This window comes from Perca flavescens, chromosome 12 (assembly GCF_004354835.1).
Source record: "Perca flavescens isolate YP-PL-M2 chromosome 12, PFLA_1.0, whole genome shotgun sequence".
Taxonomy (NCBI): Eukaryota; Metazoa; Chordata; class Actinopteri; order Perciformes; family Percidae; genus Perca; species Perca flavescens.
The window spans coordinates 35,277,704-35,295,045 of NC_041342.1; the positions used below are offsets into that span (position 1 = coordinate 35,277,704).

Consider the following 17,342-nt stretch of genomic DNA (forward strand, 5'->3'; position numbering starts at 1 on the left):
CTGATTTGTAATGATGAAATAGTCTTTAGATAGTTGCATTCAGTATGGACGTAAGTCTACAGTGTTGCTAATGTATGTGAGTGAGCTGATTTACACAAGATTAATAAGCAAGTTTTATATGTAGAAATAGATAAATGTACAACACACACAAACAAATATTGAATGAATGCTTTAATTAGATAGCGTACAGTATCAGAGAATTTACCGATTCATTGTCTTAGATTCTGCTGTCTGCTTAAAGAATATTTGAACAGAAACATGTTTTCATAACTGATAACTTTGGATAAGATGTGTTCTTTTTAGCAGCTGTAGAGCTTATTGATCCTCATGATGTTCCAGGAGGACTAGCCCTGACTCTGCATTTTGCATTTTTTGTGTGCAGTTTTGGGAATTGTGTGTAGAGTTTTGTAAATGTTATTTTCACACATTTTCTATACAATTGTACATAGCGCAACAGTGCTGCCATGTACATAAATACACAAATATACAGCACAATATACATTACCTACAGAAACGTCTTCTACCCACTCCCCACCCTCTCCAGTCGCCAGGCATCCTCATTAACTATCCATACGTAAGTATACATTTGGAGTAAAGTGAACCTACATTTTACCGCCCATAAACAAAAAGACAAGGTAGGGTACATCCTACATGAAGACAAAAGGCTACATAAAGAAGCATAAGAAGAGAAATTAGGGCCGTGACTGGATGGATTTCAATAGCAATGCCTAAAACGTCCCTAAGTGATGTAAATACTGCCTCCCAGAATGTTTGTAAGCGAGGGCAGGCCCACTACATGTGTATTAAGGTAGCTGGAGCATTTTGACATTTTTCGCATAACGGATCTAGAGAGGGGAACAGTTTTGCCAGTTTCACCCTGGAGAAATGCAATCTGTGAACAATTTTAAATTGTAGCAAGCCATGTATGGAGCATGGTGAAGAAACATGCACTAGTCTCAGAATTTTGCTCCATTCATCATCTGAGAAGCTGGAGCCCAGGTCCTCCTCCCAAAATGCTCTTATGTTAGCTACTGTCTGTGGGTTTATGCCGCTTTTGAAGGTGTAAATGAGGGAGATGGTGCCTCTACGTTGCATTGCTAGGGCCAGTAATTCCTCCGGTGGTGTTGGGGTTGCCAAATGGGGAAAAGCTTGATAATTATGCTGAACAAAATGTCGTTTCTGAAGATAGCGGAAATGGTCACAGGCCTTAAAGTTACATTTTTCTGAGAGCTGACTGAAAGAGGCAATTACACCATCTATGAAAGGTATTGTATGTAGCAGATGCCATTAGAATGCCAAGCTCTGAAAGCTAGGTCAAGCTTTGAGGGACTAAACAAGTGATTATGCGGTAGTGGTGCCCTGAAGGAGATGCCGTGTTAGTTAAAATGTTTCCTAAATTGAGCCAAAATCGTGAGAGAATGAATTACAACTGGATTGTTAATCATCCATTAAGGCCGTCCCCCCCCCCCTCCTTTTTTTTTCTTTGTAGATAAGGCTATTGATCCTGGGATGTTTACCAGCCCAAATGAATTTAGATATGGCCTTGACCAGTCCTTTGAATTTGTTCAAGGGAATACAAATTTGAATATTTTGGAATATATAGAGAAAGCAGGGAACAATGTTCATTTTGACTAGGTTAATACACCCCACCATAGACATAGGGATAGTCCTCCACCTCTGCAAGTCTTGCTTGCATTTCTCAATCAAGGGGCAGAAGTTGCTTTTACATGATTGGTTATATGAACAGACTGTAGTGACTGTAATCCAGATATTTAAATTGTGAGGACAAAGTCTTGAAAGGTAAATTTGGTGTCGGCTTTTTAAGAGCTGCATTGTTGACAGGGAACAATTTGCTCTTTTCCAGGTTAAGTTTTTAGCCAGAGAGTTTTCCAAACTGTTCCAGAATGTTGAGAATGGCTGGTACAGATATGTCTGGGTCTGTTATGAAAAGCAGAATATCATCAGCATAGGCTGAAATTTTGTGGGATAGCCCTTCTCTAATACTACCCTTAAAGGTCATACAGCTCCAAAATGCCATGGCCAAAGGTTCAAGGAAAATATCAAAAAGCAGGGGTGAGAGAGGGCATACTTGTGTGTAGAGTTTTGAAAAGAGGAGACATAGTTTTGAAAACGTGTGTAAGCAGTTGGAAAAAACTATAAGTGCGACTCGAGTTGGAGTCTCAAACTTCAGTCCCCATCTTGGTGTGTCTGTGTGTGTGTGTGAAAGAAGTATGTAGGGAAGAGCCTAAATTCTTCCTTTCCTTCTTATTTCCTGGCCTACCTTCTTCTTCAGCTTGTCATAAAAGGTTCACATGGGGATTTCAATTACGCAGGTTATCAGAGAGTGAAGAAACAGTATTTTGGTCACAGTATTTTGGTCACAGTATTTTGTACATATATACTTTGATAAAGGTTGCTAAGAAGTCATTTGTAAACCAAAGAAAAATAAAAACCAGCTGAGCTCAGTGTAGATATAAGGATGTGGCACACAATGAGGATAAACTGGACAAAGAAACGTTTGTTTAATAAGTAGGCTTGTCTGTGGAGTCCTCCCTTCAGAGGTTTGTTCAGGCCTAGCAGTGTAGACCCCGACCCATAAGCCTCCTGCAGACACACCTGTAGAGGAGAGTATAAAGACCCTGGACTGAACTGAGTCAAACATCAAGCTTCAAGGAGTCTCTCCACAGCAGCTCTCCAGAGAAGCTCCATAGCCTCCAGACCGACCCTGAAGATGACTCCCTCTGCCAGCCTGCTGCTGCTGCTCCTGCTCGGCCTCTCTCAGGCACTTCCTCTCCAGGAGCCAGGAGGCGAAGAAGAAGAAGCCCCAGACACCATCGACATCACCACCAGGATTCTGACCTCCAACAAGGGCAGCGATGAGATCCTGCTGGAAGGAGACCTGCTGGTTCCCAGTACCAGAAATGCCCTAATGTGCCCTAACCAGAACTGCTTCTGGAAGAAAAACTCCAGTGGCCTGGTGACAGTCCCCTTCACCGTGAGCAGTGAGTACACCAGCTCAGAGAAGCGGCTGATTGTCAAAGCCTTGCAGGGCTTCCACAGCACAACCTGTATCCGCTTCGTGCCCCGTAACAACGAGAACGACTACATCAGCGTGGAGAACCAATCAGGATGTTTCTCCTTTCTGGGCAAAGTGGGAGGCAGTCAGGTTATCTCTCTGCAGAGGTATGGCTGTGTCTACAACGGCATCATCCAGCACGAGTTCAACCATGCTCTGGGCTTCCGGCACGAACAGACCAGGAGCGATCGCGACAACTACGTCAGGATCAATTGGGCTAACATCAACCCTCAGATGGCCTACAACTTCAACAAGCAGGTCACCAACAACCTGAACACTTCCTACGACTACAGCTCCATCATGCACTATGCAAGAACAGCCTTCTCCATCAACGGGCAGGACACCATCACCCCCATCCCCGACCCTAACGTTCAGATCGGCCAGAGGCAGGGCTTGTCCTCCTTGGACATCATAAGGATCAATAAGCTCTACAGCTGCTAAAAACAACACATCCAAAGTTATCAGTTATGAAAACAAGTTTCTGTTCAAAAATGTAAGACTATGAATCTGTGAATTCTCTGATAATGTATTAATTAAAGCATGCATTCAATATTTGTTTGTTTATGTTGTTCATTTATCTATTTCTACATATAAAACTTACTTATTAATCTCACATGTGCAAAACTCAATCTACAGTCTGCACAGCAGCAGTCATCTGAGCCAGAGATATTACACAAGTCATTTTTTGGAAGTCCAAGTCAAGTCTCAAGTCTTTTGCCATAAGTCTCTTGCCATCTGCTCTGTCCCTAACACTGTATTGTTAAAACTTAAGAATTCAAAGCATGTCCTACTTGTCTACAGTATATAGTATCAACATCAGTTGTAGGATAACTTTATGGGGTCTACTTAACACATCCCTCTAGCCCTCGGACCTGGTGAAATATTAACCTAAGTCTGTCACATCATATGGATACAACTATAAAGATACAATGTGCCTGTTTCCAGCATTATCACAACACTTTACGATTGTTAGCTTGTTAGCTGTGATGATATATGCTAAATGTAACGTCTCTTTCACTCAAAGAAATGTCTAATGTTGAAGTGGAAATCAAGAGAATAGTGGCAGCGCCACACCAGTTACAGAACAACATGCATCTCAGTGTCATTCCAAATTACACACAATAAGCAGTTTAAACTCAGTGATGTAATGCCATTTATTTTCTAAGTGTTAGTACGCAGTGAAACTGAGTCCAGCGCGAGGGAGACCCGACTCAGAGGAGGAGAGGTTAGCGAGCGGGACACAGATCCATCTCAGATCCATCTCCCCAGGAACAAATGCTGTGTCGTATGGCGTAATTGATCCTGTGGATGATTTGTAGGCTATTACAATTTTTCTTGATTGCTTTGACCAGCTTAAAGAAACTGGGATCTACTTGGTTTTCATCATCACTGTCTCAGCAGAGCAGAAGACACCTCTTGCAAATGTGTTAACCTTTTCTCATTGGATTGACACATTTCCCCTCCCACCGTTTTGTAGAACAGCTAACACAGATGTCATTCAAGCAGTCCAAACTCCATTGTTTTTGCTATGGTAACCAAACAGAAACCATCTGTTCCTAACTATTAGAAACTACCTACATCAGTATGAAATCACTGAAGCACCTGCTGACACTCCTTCACACAAATCTTTAATTAGCAATCAGTGTGCAGGGTTAGGCCATGTGGCCCCATAGATCAGTGTGCAGGGTTAGACCATGTGGCCCCATAGATCAGTGTGCAGGGTTAGGCCATGTGGCCCCATAGATCAGTGTGCAGGGTTAGGCCATGTGGCCCCATAGATCAGTGTGCAGGGTTAGGCCATGTGGCCCCATCATCAAGACACAAGAGACTGAATATCAATAGTGGCTATTTCTTATACTCTACAGTAATAGATGTTCATACTTTACTGTAATAGATTTTATTTTTATTTTCTTAATTTCTTATACTCTAATAGATTTTATTTTGGTTTACATGTACTGTGTGTAATATTTACAGTATTTAGGTTTTCAGCCACAGTTTGAAAATAAGAATCAATGGAATCAATAAAATTTCATCAAAGCATTTCTGATTCTGGATGCAATTCTTTGCAAGAAGGCAAATTTGACAACAAATGTCTCTGGCATGAAAGCTACGTACAGAAATAGGCTACAATAGAGATAGATAGATAGAGATACTTTATTTATCCTGAAGGAAATTAATGCGTACAATAGCTTATACACAACATACATCCACATAGGCACACATACATACATATTTTGTAAAGCTTACAGAGGTCATATGATCTAACAGTTTTTTTGTTTGTACAGTTATATATGGAAAAATGTATTGTTTAATATTGGCAGCCAGCTCCAAGAAGCTTGGCTTCTTTTTAAATTTTTTTTTATGTAAATAAAAAGGTAGAGATGGAGTGACCCTGCCCGGAGGAAGCCCGGGGCCCCCGTCTGGAGCCAGGCCCAGACGGCGGGCTCGTCGGCGAGCGCCTGGTGGCCGGGTTTGCCACGGAGCCCGGCCGGGCACAGCCCGAACAAGCTACGTGGCTCCCATCTCTCCAGCCCATGGGCCCACCACCTGTGGGAGGAACCGTTGGGGTCGGGTGCGATGCCACATGGGTGGCAGTGAAGGTCAGGGGCCTCGACGGACCAGACCCGGGCGGCAGACGCTGGCTCTGGGGACGTGGAACGTCACCTCTCTGTGGGGGAAGGAGCCGGAACTGGTGCGGGAGGTGGAGCGCCACCGGTTAGATCTGGTGGGGCTTACCTCTACGCACAGTCTCGGTTCTGGAACCATACTCCTGGATAGGGGTTGGACTCTTTTCTTCTCCGGAGTTGCCCAGGGTGTGAGGCGCCGGGCGGGTGTGGGGATACTCACAAGCCCCGGCTGGCGCCGCTGTGTTGGAGTTTACCCCGTGGGCCGAGAGGGTCGCCTCCCTACGCCTGCGGGTTGTGGGGGAAAACTCTGACTGTTGTTTGTGCATATGCACCAAACAAGAGTTCGGAGTATTCGGCCTTCTTGGAGACCTTGACTGGAGTCCTGCATGGGGCTCCAGTGGGGACTCCATTGTTCTGCTGGGGGACTTCAACGCACACGTGGCAATGATGGAGACACCTGGAGAGGCGTGATTGGGAGGAACGGCCTCCCTGATCTAAACCAGAGTGGTTGTTTGTTGTTGGACTTCTGTGCTAGTCATGGATTGTCTATAACGAACACCATGTTCGAACATAGGGATGCTCATAAGTGTACCTGGTACCAGAGCACCCTAGGCCAAGGTCAATGATCGATTTCATAATCGTTTCATCTGATCTGAGGCCGTATGTTTTGGACACTCGGGTGAAGAGAGGGGCAGAGCTGTCAACCGATCACCATCTGGTGGTGAGTTGGGTCAGGGGTGGGGGAAGACTCTGGACAGACCTGGTAAGCCCAAACGTGTAGTGCGGGTAAATTGGGAACGTCTGGAGGAGGCCCCTGTCCAACAGACTTTCAACTCACACCTCCGGGCGGAGCTTTTCGTGCATCCCTGTGGAGGCTGGGGGCATTGAACCCGAGTGGACAATGTTCAAAGTTTCCATTGCTGAAGCTGCGGCGAGGAGCTGTGGTCTTAGGATCTTAGGTGCCTCAAGGGGCGGTAACCCACGAACACCGTGGTGGACACCAGTGGTCAGGGAAGCCGTCCGACTGAAGAAGGAGTCCTTCCGGGATATGTTATCCCGGAGGACTCGGAGGCAGTTGCAGGGTACCGAAGGGCCCGAAGGGCTGCAGCCTCTGCCGTGAAAGAGGCAAAGCAGCGGGTGTGGGAGAAGTTTGGAGAAGACATGGAGAAGGACTTTCGGTCGGCACCAAAGTGTTTCTGGAAAACTGTTCGCCACCTCAGGAGGGGGAAGGGGAACCATCCAAGCTGTGTACAGTAAGGATGGGACACTGTTGACCTCCACTGAGGAGGTAATAGGGCGGTGGAGGGAGCACTTTGAGGAACTCCTGAATCCGACTAATACGCCCTCTATGTTAGAGGCAGAGCTGGAGGATAACGGGGATTGTCGTCGATTTCCCAGGCGGAAGTCACTGATGTAGTCAAACAACTCCACAGTGGCAAAGCCCGGGGATTGATGAGATCCGTCCAGAAATGCTCAAGGCTCTGGGTGTGGAGGGGCTGTCCTGGTTGACACGCCTCTTCAACATTGCGTGGAAGTCTGGGACGGTGCCAAAGGAGTGGCAGACTGGGGTGGTGGTTCCTCTTTTTAAAAGGGGGACCAGAGGGTGTGTGCCAATTATAGGGGTATCACACTTCTCAGCCTCCCTGGTAAAGTCTACTCCAAGGTGCTGGAAAGGAGGGTTCGGCCGATAGTCGAACCTCGGGTTGAGGAGGAACAATGCGGATTCCGTCCTGGTCGTGGAACAACGGACCAGCTCTTCACTCTCGCAAGGATCCTGGAGGGAGCCTGGGAGTATGCCCAACCGGTCTACATGTGTTTTGTGGATTTGGAGAAGGCGTATGACCGGGTCCCCGGGAGATACTGTGGGAGGTGCTGCGGGGAGTATGGGGTGAGGGGTCTCTACTCAGGGCCATCCAATCTCTGTATGACCAAAGTGAGAGCTGTGTCCGGGTTCTCGGTAGTAAGTCGGACTCGTTTCAGGTGAGGGTTGGCCTCCGCCAGGGCTGCGCTTTGTCACCAATCCTGTTTGTAATATTTATGGACAGGATATCGAGGCGTAGTCGGGGTGGGGAGGGGTTGCAGTTTGGTGGGCTGGGGATCTCATCGCTGCTCTTTGCAGATGATGTGGTCCTGATGGCATCATCGGCCTGCGACCTTCAGCACTCACTGGATCGGTTCGCAACCGAGTGTGAAGCGGTTGGGATGAGGATCAGCACCTCTAAATCGGAGGCCATGGTTCTCAGCAGGAAACCGATGGAATGCCTTCTCCAGGTAGGGAATGAGTCCTTACCCCAAGTGAAGGAGTTCAAGTACCTTGGGGTTTTGTTCGCGAGTGAGGGGACAATGGAGCGGAGATTGGTCGGAGAATCGGGCGCAGCGGGTGCGGTATTGCATTCAATCTATCGCACCGTTGTGACGAAAAGAGAGCTGAGCCAGAAGGCAAAGCTCTCGATCTACCGGTCAGTTTTCGTTCCTACCCTCACCTATGGTCATGAAGGCTGGGTCATGACCGAAAGAACGAGATCCAGGGTACAAGCGGCGAAATGGGTTTCCTCAGGAGGGTGGCTGGCGTCTCCCTTAGAGATAGGGTGAGAAGCTCAGTCATCCGTGAGGAGCTTGAGTAGAGCCGCTGCTCGCTGCGTCGAAAGGAGCCAGTTGAGGTGGTTCGGGCATCTGGTAAGGATGCCCCCTGGGCGCCTCCCTAGGGAGGTGTTCCAGGCACGTCCAGCTGGGAGGAGGCCTCGGGGAAGACCCAGGACTAGGTGGAGGGATTATATCTCCAACCTGGCCTGGGAACGCCTCGATCCCCAGTCGGAGCTGGTTAATGTTGCTCGGGAAAGGGAAGTTTGGGGTCCCCTGCTGGAGCTGCTCCCCCCGCGACCCGACACCGGATAAGCGGACGAAGATGGATGGATGGATGGATAAATAAAATTTGGTTAAAATAATTCTTAAAGACATATGACATCCAAGCACACATACTACATAAATACAAAGAAAGGTATCAAATGTGTGCCTTTACAGTAAAGTTTGGTTGTAGCGTGTTTAAAGGAGCAGTGTGGAAAAAATGCAAAAAGGTGCAATGGTATCATAGTGCAAGAGAGTGTCAGTGCAAATTCTATCTATTCAAGGCAGACAGGCAACACAATATATATCAAAAATAGAATAATCATTACTTAACTATACATAGACACTAGTAAAAGACTTAAAGAAAAGTTTAAGTTACGTAAAGTTGAAAACTGTCCATACAGAACATAAGGACAGCAGGGTGTATTGACCATACATGCAAGCTAGCAAAACATGACAAGCAATGAGTGCTATATTTAGAATTTTGTTGCCACTGTGTAATGGTTGATTGGAAGAGCTCATACACTTGTTTGCAAGTTGTGTTGTTTGATGGCAAAATTAGCTTTTGTTGATTATTTTAAATGTTTCGGCACGGTTAGAGCCTTTTGCAAACAAAATGTGTCATTGTGACCATGAGTACCACTGTTCAGCCTGTGTGTTAACTATTTTGAAAAAAGGGAGTTTGAGTTGACTGCTGCGTCAAAGCAATCAAGAAAAACTGTAAGTGAACAAGGTGTACCAGGTCCACCAAACACTGGACCGTCTTGACTGTCTTAATTCTGCACATATTTCCGTTACTGTAGTCCTATAGGACAAGGCTTGTGTACCAGAGTCTGGGAGGACAGGATAGGACACTGTAGGTTATTTTAAAGGTCCCATGGCATGAAAATGTCACTTTATGAGTTTTTTTTAACATTAATATGCGTTCCCCCAGCCTGCCTATTGTCCCCCAGTGACTAGAAATGGTGATAGGTGTAAACCGAGCCCTGGGTATCCTGCTCTGCCGTGTGTGTGTGTGTGTGTTATCTCATTGTTCAGTGTTTGGCTGACGGATTTACACAAGATTAATAAGTAAGTTTTATAAGTAGAAATAGATGAATGAACAACACAAACAAACAAATATTGAATGCATGTTTTAATTAGATAGGGTACATTATCAGAGAATTCACAGATTCATATTCTTAGATTCTGCTGTATGCTTAAAGAATATTGGAACAGAACCTTGTTTTCATAACTGATAACTTTGGATAAGATGTGTTGTTTTTAGCAGCTGTAGAGCTTATTGATCCTTATGATGTCCAAGGAGGACAAGCCCTGCTTCTGGCCGATCTGAACGTTAGGGTTGGGGATGGGGGTGATGGTGTCCAGCCCGTTGATGGAGAAGGCTGTTCTTCCATAGTGCATGATGGAGCTGTAGTCGTAGGAAGTGTTCAGGTTGTTGGTGTCCTGCTTGTTGAAGTTGAAGGCCATCTGAGGGTTCATGTTGGCCCAGTTGATCCTGACGTAGTTGTCGCGATCGCTCCTGGTCTGTTCGTGCCAGAAGCCCAGAGCATGGTTGAACTCGTGCTGGATGAGGCCGTAGGAGACGCAGCCCGACCTCTGCAGAGAGAGCAACTGACCACCTCCCACTTTGCCCAGAAAGGAGAAACATCCTGATTTGTTCTCCACGCTGATGTAGTCGGCCTCGTTGTTACGGGTCACGAAGCGGATACAGGTTGTGCTGTGGAAGCCCTGCAAGGCTTTGACAATCAGCTGCTTCTCTGAGCTGGTGTACTCACTGCTCACGGTGAAGGGGACTGTCACCAGGCCACTGGAGTTTTTCTTCCAGAAGCAGTTCTGGTTAGGGCACATTAGGGCATTTCTGGTACTGGGAACCAGCAGGTCTCCTTCCAGCAGGATCTCATCGCTGCCCTTGTTGGAGGTCAGAATCCTGGTGGTGATGTCGATGGTGTCTGGGGCTTCTTCTTCTTCGCCTCCTGGCTCCTGGAGAGGAAGTGCCTGAGAGAGGCCGAGCAGGAGCAGCAGCAGCAGGCTGGCAGAGGGAGTCATCTTCAGGGTCGATCTGGAGGCTGTGGAGCTTCTCTGGAGAGCTGCTGTGGAGAGACTCCTTGAAGCTTGATGTCTGACTCAGTTCAGTCCAGGGTCTTTATACTCTCCTCTACAGGTGTGTCTGCAGGAGGCTTATGGGTCGGGGTCTACACTGCTAGGCCTGAACAAACCTCTGAAGGGAGGACTCCACAGACAAGCCTACTTATTAAACAAACATTGCTTTGTCCAGTTTATCCTCATTGTGTGCCACATCCTTATATCTACACTGAGCTCAGCTGGTTTTTATTTTTCTTTGGTTTACAAATGGCTTTTTAGCAACCTTTATCAAAGTATATAATGTACAATTAAATGTGTGTGACCGAAATACTGTTTCTTCACTCTCTGATGACCTGCATGATTGAAATCCCCATGTGTGCCTTTTATGACAAGCTGAAGAAGAAGGTAGATTCTTCTCTACATCCTCTTACTGTGTAGCTGCTGCTCTGCCTGCTGCGTTAGGGTTAGGGGACACACACAGACACACACTAAATGTCTCACATCTTCAAAATGAAACACTTCATTCAAAATACCATAAACACATCTCAAAATCAAGCATTTGCATCAAATGGCAAACACTTTTTTCAAAATAGTACATTTTTGGATATACCATGTACACACTGTTGTTCTAAATCTAAAGGTCTTTTGTCTTTCATAGGCTTATAGCTACATTTATAGTGTTCTAGAGAGAAAGTGATCTGCTGAGAGTGGTTGAAAAGTGCACTGTAAAAAACAATGTAATGTTACAGTAAAACAGAACATATTTATTGGGTAAAACATTATGTTTGTAAGAGTAGCACAGTGTTGTTTACAGTAGTATGAAACAAGAAAACAAAAGTACCATCATATGTAAACCAAAGGTATCATTTTTAGAATGAAGAATATGTATGTGTTTGTGTGTGTGTGTTTGTGTGTGTGTGTGTGTGTGTTAGGGTTAGAGATTGTATGCACTTTGTGCAAAACAAAGTCTGATTTGTAATGATGAAATAGTCATTAGATAGTTGCATTCAGTATGGACGTAAGTCTACAGTGTTGCTAATGTATGTGAGTGAGCTGATTTACACAAGATTAATAAGTAAGTTTTATATGTAGAAATAGATAAATGTACAACACACAAACAAATATTGAATGAATGCTTTAATTAGATAGCGTACATTATCAGAGAATTTACCGATTCATTGTCTTAGATTCTGCTGTCTGCTTAAAGAATATTTGAACAGAAACATGTTTTCATAACTGATAACTTTGGATAAGATGTGTTCTTTTTAGCAGCTGTAGAGCTTATTGATCCTCATGATGTTCCAGGAGGACTAGCCCTGACTCTGCATTTTGCATTTTTTGTGTGCAGTTTTGGGAATTGTGTGTAGAGTTTTGTAAATGTTATTTTCACACATTTTCTATACAATTGTACATAGCGCAACAGTGCTGCCATGTACAGAAATACACAAATATACAGCACAATATACATTACCTACAGAAACGTCTTCTACCCACTCCCCACCCTCTCCAGTCCCCATGCATCCTCATAAACTATCCGTACAAGTATACATTTGGAGTAAAGTGAGCCTACATTTTACCGCCCATAAACAAAAAGACAAGGTAGGGTACATCCTACATAAAGACAAAATGCTTCATAAAGACACATAAGAAGAGAAAGAAAAGAATAAAACAAAACATATAAAAAATGAAAAAGTTAAATATAAAAATAAAAGATGAAAAAAATAGATAATTAAATACAGGCAAGTCATTTAGTTAACCTCAAGGTAGCACTACACCTCTTCCCAGTCCACTGCAGAAACTCATCAAAATAGTCCATGAAAGATCCCCAGGTAGAATAGAATTCTCTCACGTTTCCTCTGAGTGAGTATTTCATCTTTTCTAACTTTAAATGATATTTGACATCTTTAAGCCACCTGGTGTGGGATGGGGTCTTTCCAATTTCCAATGTTACCACTGTGTGAGATTTTCCTGACCACCGTGAGTGGGAGTCAACAGGCTTCGTCTCAAATAGGGCCGTGAATGGATGGATTTCAATAGCAATGCCTAAAACGTCCCTAAGTGATGTAAATACTGCCTCCCAGAATGTTTGTAAGCAAGGGCAGGCCCACTACATGTGTATTAAGGTAGCTGGAGCACTTTGACATTTTTCGCATAACGGATCTAGAGAGGGGAACAGTTTTGCCAGTTTCACCCTGGAGAAATGCAATCTGTGAACAATTTTAAATTGTAGCAAGCCATGTATGGAGCATGGTGAAGAAACATGCACTAGTCTCAGAATTTTGCTCCATTCATCATCTGAGAAGCTGGAGCCCAGGTCCTCCTCCCAAAATGCTCTTATGTTAGCTACTGTCTGTGTTGGTTTATGCCGCTTATGAAGGTGTAAATGAGGGAGATGGTGCCTCTACGTTGCATTGCTAGGGCCAGTAATTCCTCCAGTGGTGTTGGGGTTGCCAAATGGGGAAAAGCTTGATAATTATGCTGAACAAAATGTCTTATCTGAAGATAGCGGAAATGGTCAGAGGCCTTAAGGTTACATTTTTCTGAGAGTGACTGGAAGAGGCAATTACCCCATCTATGTAAAGGTCTTGTATGTAGCAGATGCCATTAGAATGCCAAGCTCTGAAAGCTAGGTCAAACTTTGAGGGTGTAAAAAAGTGATTATGCGGTAGTGGTGCCCTGAAGGAGATGCCGTGTTAGTTAAAATGTTTCCTAAATTGAGCCAAAATCCTGAGAGAATGAATTACAACTGGATTGTTAATCATCCATTAAGGCCACTTGATCCTGGGATGTTTACCAGCCCAAATGAATTTAGATATGGCCTTGACCAGTCCTTTGAATTTGTTCAAGGGAATACAAATTTGAATATTTTGGAATAGATAGAGAAAGCAGGGAACAATGTTCATTTTGACTAGGTTAATACACCCCACCATAGACATAGGGATAGTCCTCCACCTCTGCAAGTCTTGCTTGCATTTCTCAATCAAGGGGCAGAAGTTGCGTTTACATGATTGGTTATATGAACAGACTGTAGTGACTGTAATCCAGATATTTAAATTGTGAGGACAAAGTCTTGAAAGGTAAATTTGGTGTCGGCTTTTTAAGAGCTGCATTGTTGACAGGGAACAATTTGCTCTTTTCCAGGTTAAGTTTTTAGCCAGAGAGTTTTCCAAACTGTTCCAGAATGTTGAGAATGGATGGTACAGATATGTCTGGGTCTGTTATGAAAAGCAGAATATCATCAGCATAGGCTGAAATTTTGTGGGATAGCCCTTCTCTAATACTACCCTTAAAAGTCATACAGCTCCGAAATGCCATGGCCAAAGGTTCATGGAAAATATCAAAAAGCAGGGTTGAGAGAGAGCATACTCGTGTGTAGTTTTGAAAAGAGGAGACATAGTTTTGAAAACGTGTGTAAGCAGTTGGAAAAAACTGTAAGTGCGACTCGAGTTGGAGTCTCAAACTTCAGTCCCCATCTTTGCTGTGTCTGTGTGTGTGTGTGAAAGAAGTATGTAGGGAAGAGCCTACATTCTTCCTTTCCTTCTTATTTCCTGGCCTACCTTCTTCTTCAGCTTGTCATAAAAGGTTCACATGGGGATTTAAATTACGCAGGTTATCAGAGAGTGAAGAAACAGTATTTTGGTCACAGTATTTTGGTCACAGTATTTTGGTCACAGTATTTTGGTCACAGTATTTTGTACATATATACTTTGATAAAGGTTGCTAAGAAGTCATTTGTAAACCAAAGAAAAATAAAAACCAGCTGAGCTCAGTGTAGATATAAGGATGTGTCACACATTGAGGATAAACTGGACAAAGAAACGTTTGTTTAATAAGTAGGCTTGTCTGTGGAGTCCTCCCTTCAGAGGTTTGTTCAGGCCTAGCAGTGTAGACCCCGACCCATAAGCCTCCTGCAGACACACCTGTAGAGGAGAGTATAAAGACCCTGGACTGAACTGAGTCAGACATCAAGCTTCAAGGAGTCTCTCCACAGCAGCTCTCCAGAGAAGCTCCACAGCCTCCAGACCGACCCTGAAGATGACTCCCTCTGCCAGCCTGCTGCTGCTGCTCCTGCTCGGCCTCTCTCAGGCACTTCCTCTCCAGGAGCCAGGAGGCGAAGAAGAAGAAGAAGCTCCAGACACCGTCGACATCACCACCAGGATTCTGACCTCCAACAAGGGCAGCGATGAGATCCTGCTGGAAGGAGACCTGCTGGTTCCCAGTACCAGAAATGCCCTAATGTGCCCTAACCAGAACTGCTTCTGGAAGAAAAACTCCAGTGGCCTGGTGACAGTCCCCTTCACCGTGAGCAGTGAGTACACCAGCTCAGAGAAGCAGCTGATTGTCAAAGCCTTGCAGGGCTTCCACAGCACAACCTGTATCCGCTTCGTGCCCCGTAACAACGAGGCCGACTACATCAGCGTGGAGAACAAATCAGGATGTTTCTCCTTTCTGGGCAAAGTGGGAGGCAGTCAGGTTATCTCTCTGCAGAGGTATGGCTGCGTCTACAACGGCATCATCCAGCACGAGTTCAACCACGCTCTGGGCTTCCGGCACGAACACACCAGGAGCGATCGCGACAACTACGTCAGGATCAATTGGGCCAACATCAACCCACAGATGGCCTACAACTTCAACAAGCAGGTCACCAACAACCTGAACACTTCCTACGACTACAGCTCCATCATGCACTATGAAAGAACAGCCTTCTCCATCAACTGGCTGGACACCATCACCCCCATCCCCAACCCTAACGTCCAGATCGGCCAGAGTCAGGGCTTGTCCTCCTTGGACATCATAAGGATCAATAAGCTCTACAGCTGCTAAAAAGAACACATCTTATCCTAAGTTATCAGTTATGAAAACAAGTTTCTGTTCCAATATTCTTTAAGCAGACAGCAGAATCTAAGAATATGAATCTGTGAATTCTCTGATACTGTATGCTATCTAATTAAAACATGCATTCAATATTTGTTTCCGTTCTTCATTTATCTATTTCTACTTATAAAACGTACTTATTAATCTTGTGTAAATCAGCTCACACACATACATTGGCAACATTGTAAACTTGCATACAGTTTTTTTCGAGTGGGAAACGACAGTGGGCACAACTGGAGTCAGGTGTGCAAAACTCAAACTACAGTCTGCACAGGAGCAGTCACCTGAGTCAGAGATATTCATAAGTCATTTTTTGGAAGTCCAAGTCAAGTCTCAAGTCTTTGAACTCAAGTCCAAGTCAAGTCTCAAATCTTTTGCCATGAGTCTAAGTCAAGTATTAAGTCTCTGGCCATCTGATCGGTCCCTAACACTGAATTGTTAAATCTTATGAATTCAAAGCATGTCCTGTAGCTACCAGCCATACAGTACAGTATAAAAATCAGTTGTAGGATAACTTCAGACTTGACTCGGACTCGAGCTTTGAGACTCGTCAAAAACCTGTTTTCATGCAATTATTGATTTTAAATCTAAATGTATTCATGTATTTCTATTTTCTTTTACTGGCGCATATACGTACGTTGGGGACACGTATGACGAGCTGCATGTCCCCTGCCCTTTGCCATAATGTGCAACGTAACGCATGTGTTATGCCTTATGTGTGCTCACTCACATATTAAAAAAAAATGCATTACCAATGGCGACACCAAGTCCTCCCAGAGTTGTGCCTTTTTTCATTAGTTTTGCTTTCAATAACTTGGTAAACAGTGGCAGTAAGCGAAAAGCTACATGCAAGGTGTCTGGCACCGGATCAACAACGTTGAACTTCATCAGGCATCTCCAAACGCACCCAGATAGGTCAGTCACTCACACATTAATGTGAAAAAGACGTTAAATTTAGCATATATCGTCACAGGTAACAAGCTAACCATTGCAAAGTGTTGAGCTAATGCTGGGAACAGGTACATTGTATATTTAAAGTTGTATCCATATTATGTGACAGACTTAGGTTAATATTATACTAGGTCTGAGGGCTAGAGGGATGTGTTAAGTAGACCCCATCAAGTTATCCTACAACTGATGTTGATACTGTACTGTATGGATGGTAGCTACAGGACATGCTTTGAATTCATAAGATTTAACAATACAGTGTTAGGGACAGGTCAGTTTGCCAGAGACTTAAGACTTGACTTGAACTTAGAAAATAAATAAATTGCATTACATCAGTGAGTTCAAACTGCTTATTGTGCATAATTGGACTGACGTTGAGATGCATGTTGTTCTGTAACTGGTGTGGCACTGCCACTATTCTCTTGATTTCCACTTCGGCATTAGAGATTTTTTTTGAGTGAAAGAGAAGTTACATTTAGCATATATCATCACAGGCAACAAGCTAACCATTGCTAAGTATTGTGCTAATGCTAAGAACAGGCACATTGTATCTTTATAGTTGTATCCATATGATGTGACAGACTTAGGTTAATATTTCACCAGTTCCGAGGGCTAGAGGGATGTGTTAAAGGTCCCATTGTTGTGGTTTTGGTCTTTTCTGTTGCCTGTTTGTATATTTCCATTGCTGTTTCCTGTTTTGTATATTTATTCTGTAGTTTTCTGTTTCCTTATTTCCCTGTTCTTTGTGTGTTCAGTGTATTGTGTATTCTTGTTTGTATTGTGTATTCCTGTTCTTTGATGATTATTTCTGGTTCCTGTTTTATTTTGATAGTCTGGTTTTCTGTCATGTCGTGCCTAGTTTTGCTTCCTGTGTTTTCCCGCCTGTG

At 44.3% G+C, this 17,342-nt stretch overlaps 3 protein-coding genes across 3 annotated transcripts; 2 read left to right on the forward strand and 1 right to left on the reverse strand.

Annotated features, from left to right (window-relative positions):
* Positions 1–2,726: 2,726 nt before the first annotated feature.
* LOC114565876 (high choriolytic enzyme 1-like) lies at positions 2,727–3,517 on the forward strand. Its single transcript, XM_028594183.1, has one exon. It carries the CDS (start codon positions 2,732–2,734, stop codon positions 3,515–3,517), a length of 786 nt encoding a protein of 261 aa, XP_028449984.1. The 5' UTR covers positions 2,727–2,731.
* Positions 3,518–9,810: 6,293 nt separating this feature from the next.
* Positions 9,811–10,596, reverse strand: LOC114565878 (high choriolytic enzyme 1-like). Its single transcript, XM_028594186.1, has one exon. It carries the CDS (start codon positions 10,594–10,596, stop codon positions 9,811–9,813), a length of 786 nt encoding a protein of 261 aa, XP_028449987.1.
* Positions 10,597–14,507: 3,911 nt separating this feature from the next.
* On the forward strand, positions 14,508–15,456 carry LOC114565874 (high choriolytic enzyme 1-like). The gene has a single exon (XM_028594182.1). The coding sequence runs from the start codon at positions 14,668–14,670 to the stop codon at positions 15,454–15,456; it is 789 nt and encodes a 262-aa protein (XP_028449983.1). The 5' UTR covers positions 14,508–14,667.
* Positions 15,457–17,342: the final 1,886 nt, after the last annotated feature.

Bases quoted from the DNA above. Each gene is read 5' to 3' on its own strand.
- LOC114565876 (XM_028594183.1), top strand. From the start codon at position 2,732: ATGACTCCCTCTGCCAGCCTGCTGCTGCTGCTCCTGCTCGGCCTCTCT.
- LOC114565878 (XM_028594186.1), bottom strand. From the start codon at position 10,596: ATGACTCCCTCTGCCAGCCTGCTGCTGCTGCTCCTGCTCGGCCTCTCT.
- LOC114565874 (XM_028594182.1), top strand. From the start codon at position 14,668: ATGACTCCCTCTGCCAGCCTGCTGCTGCTGCTCCTGCTCGGCCTCTCT.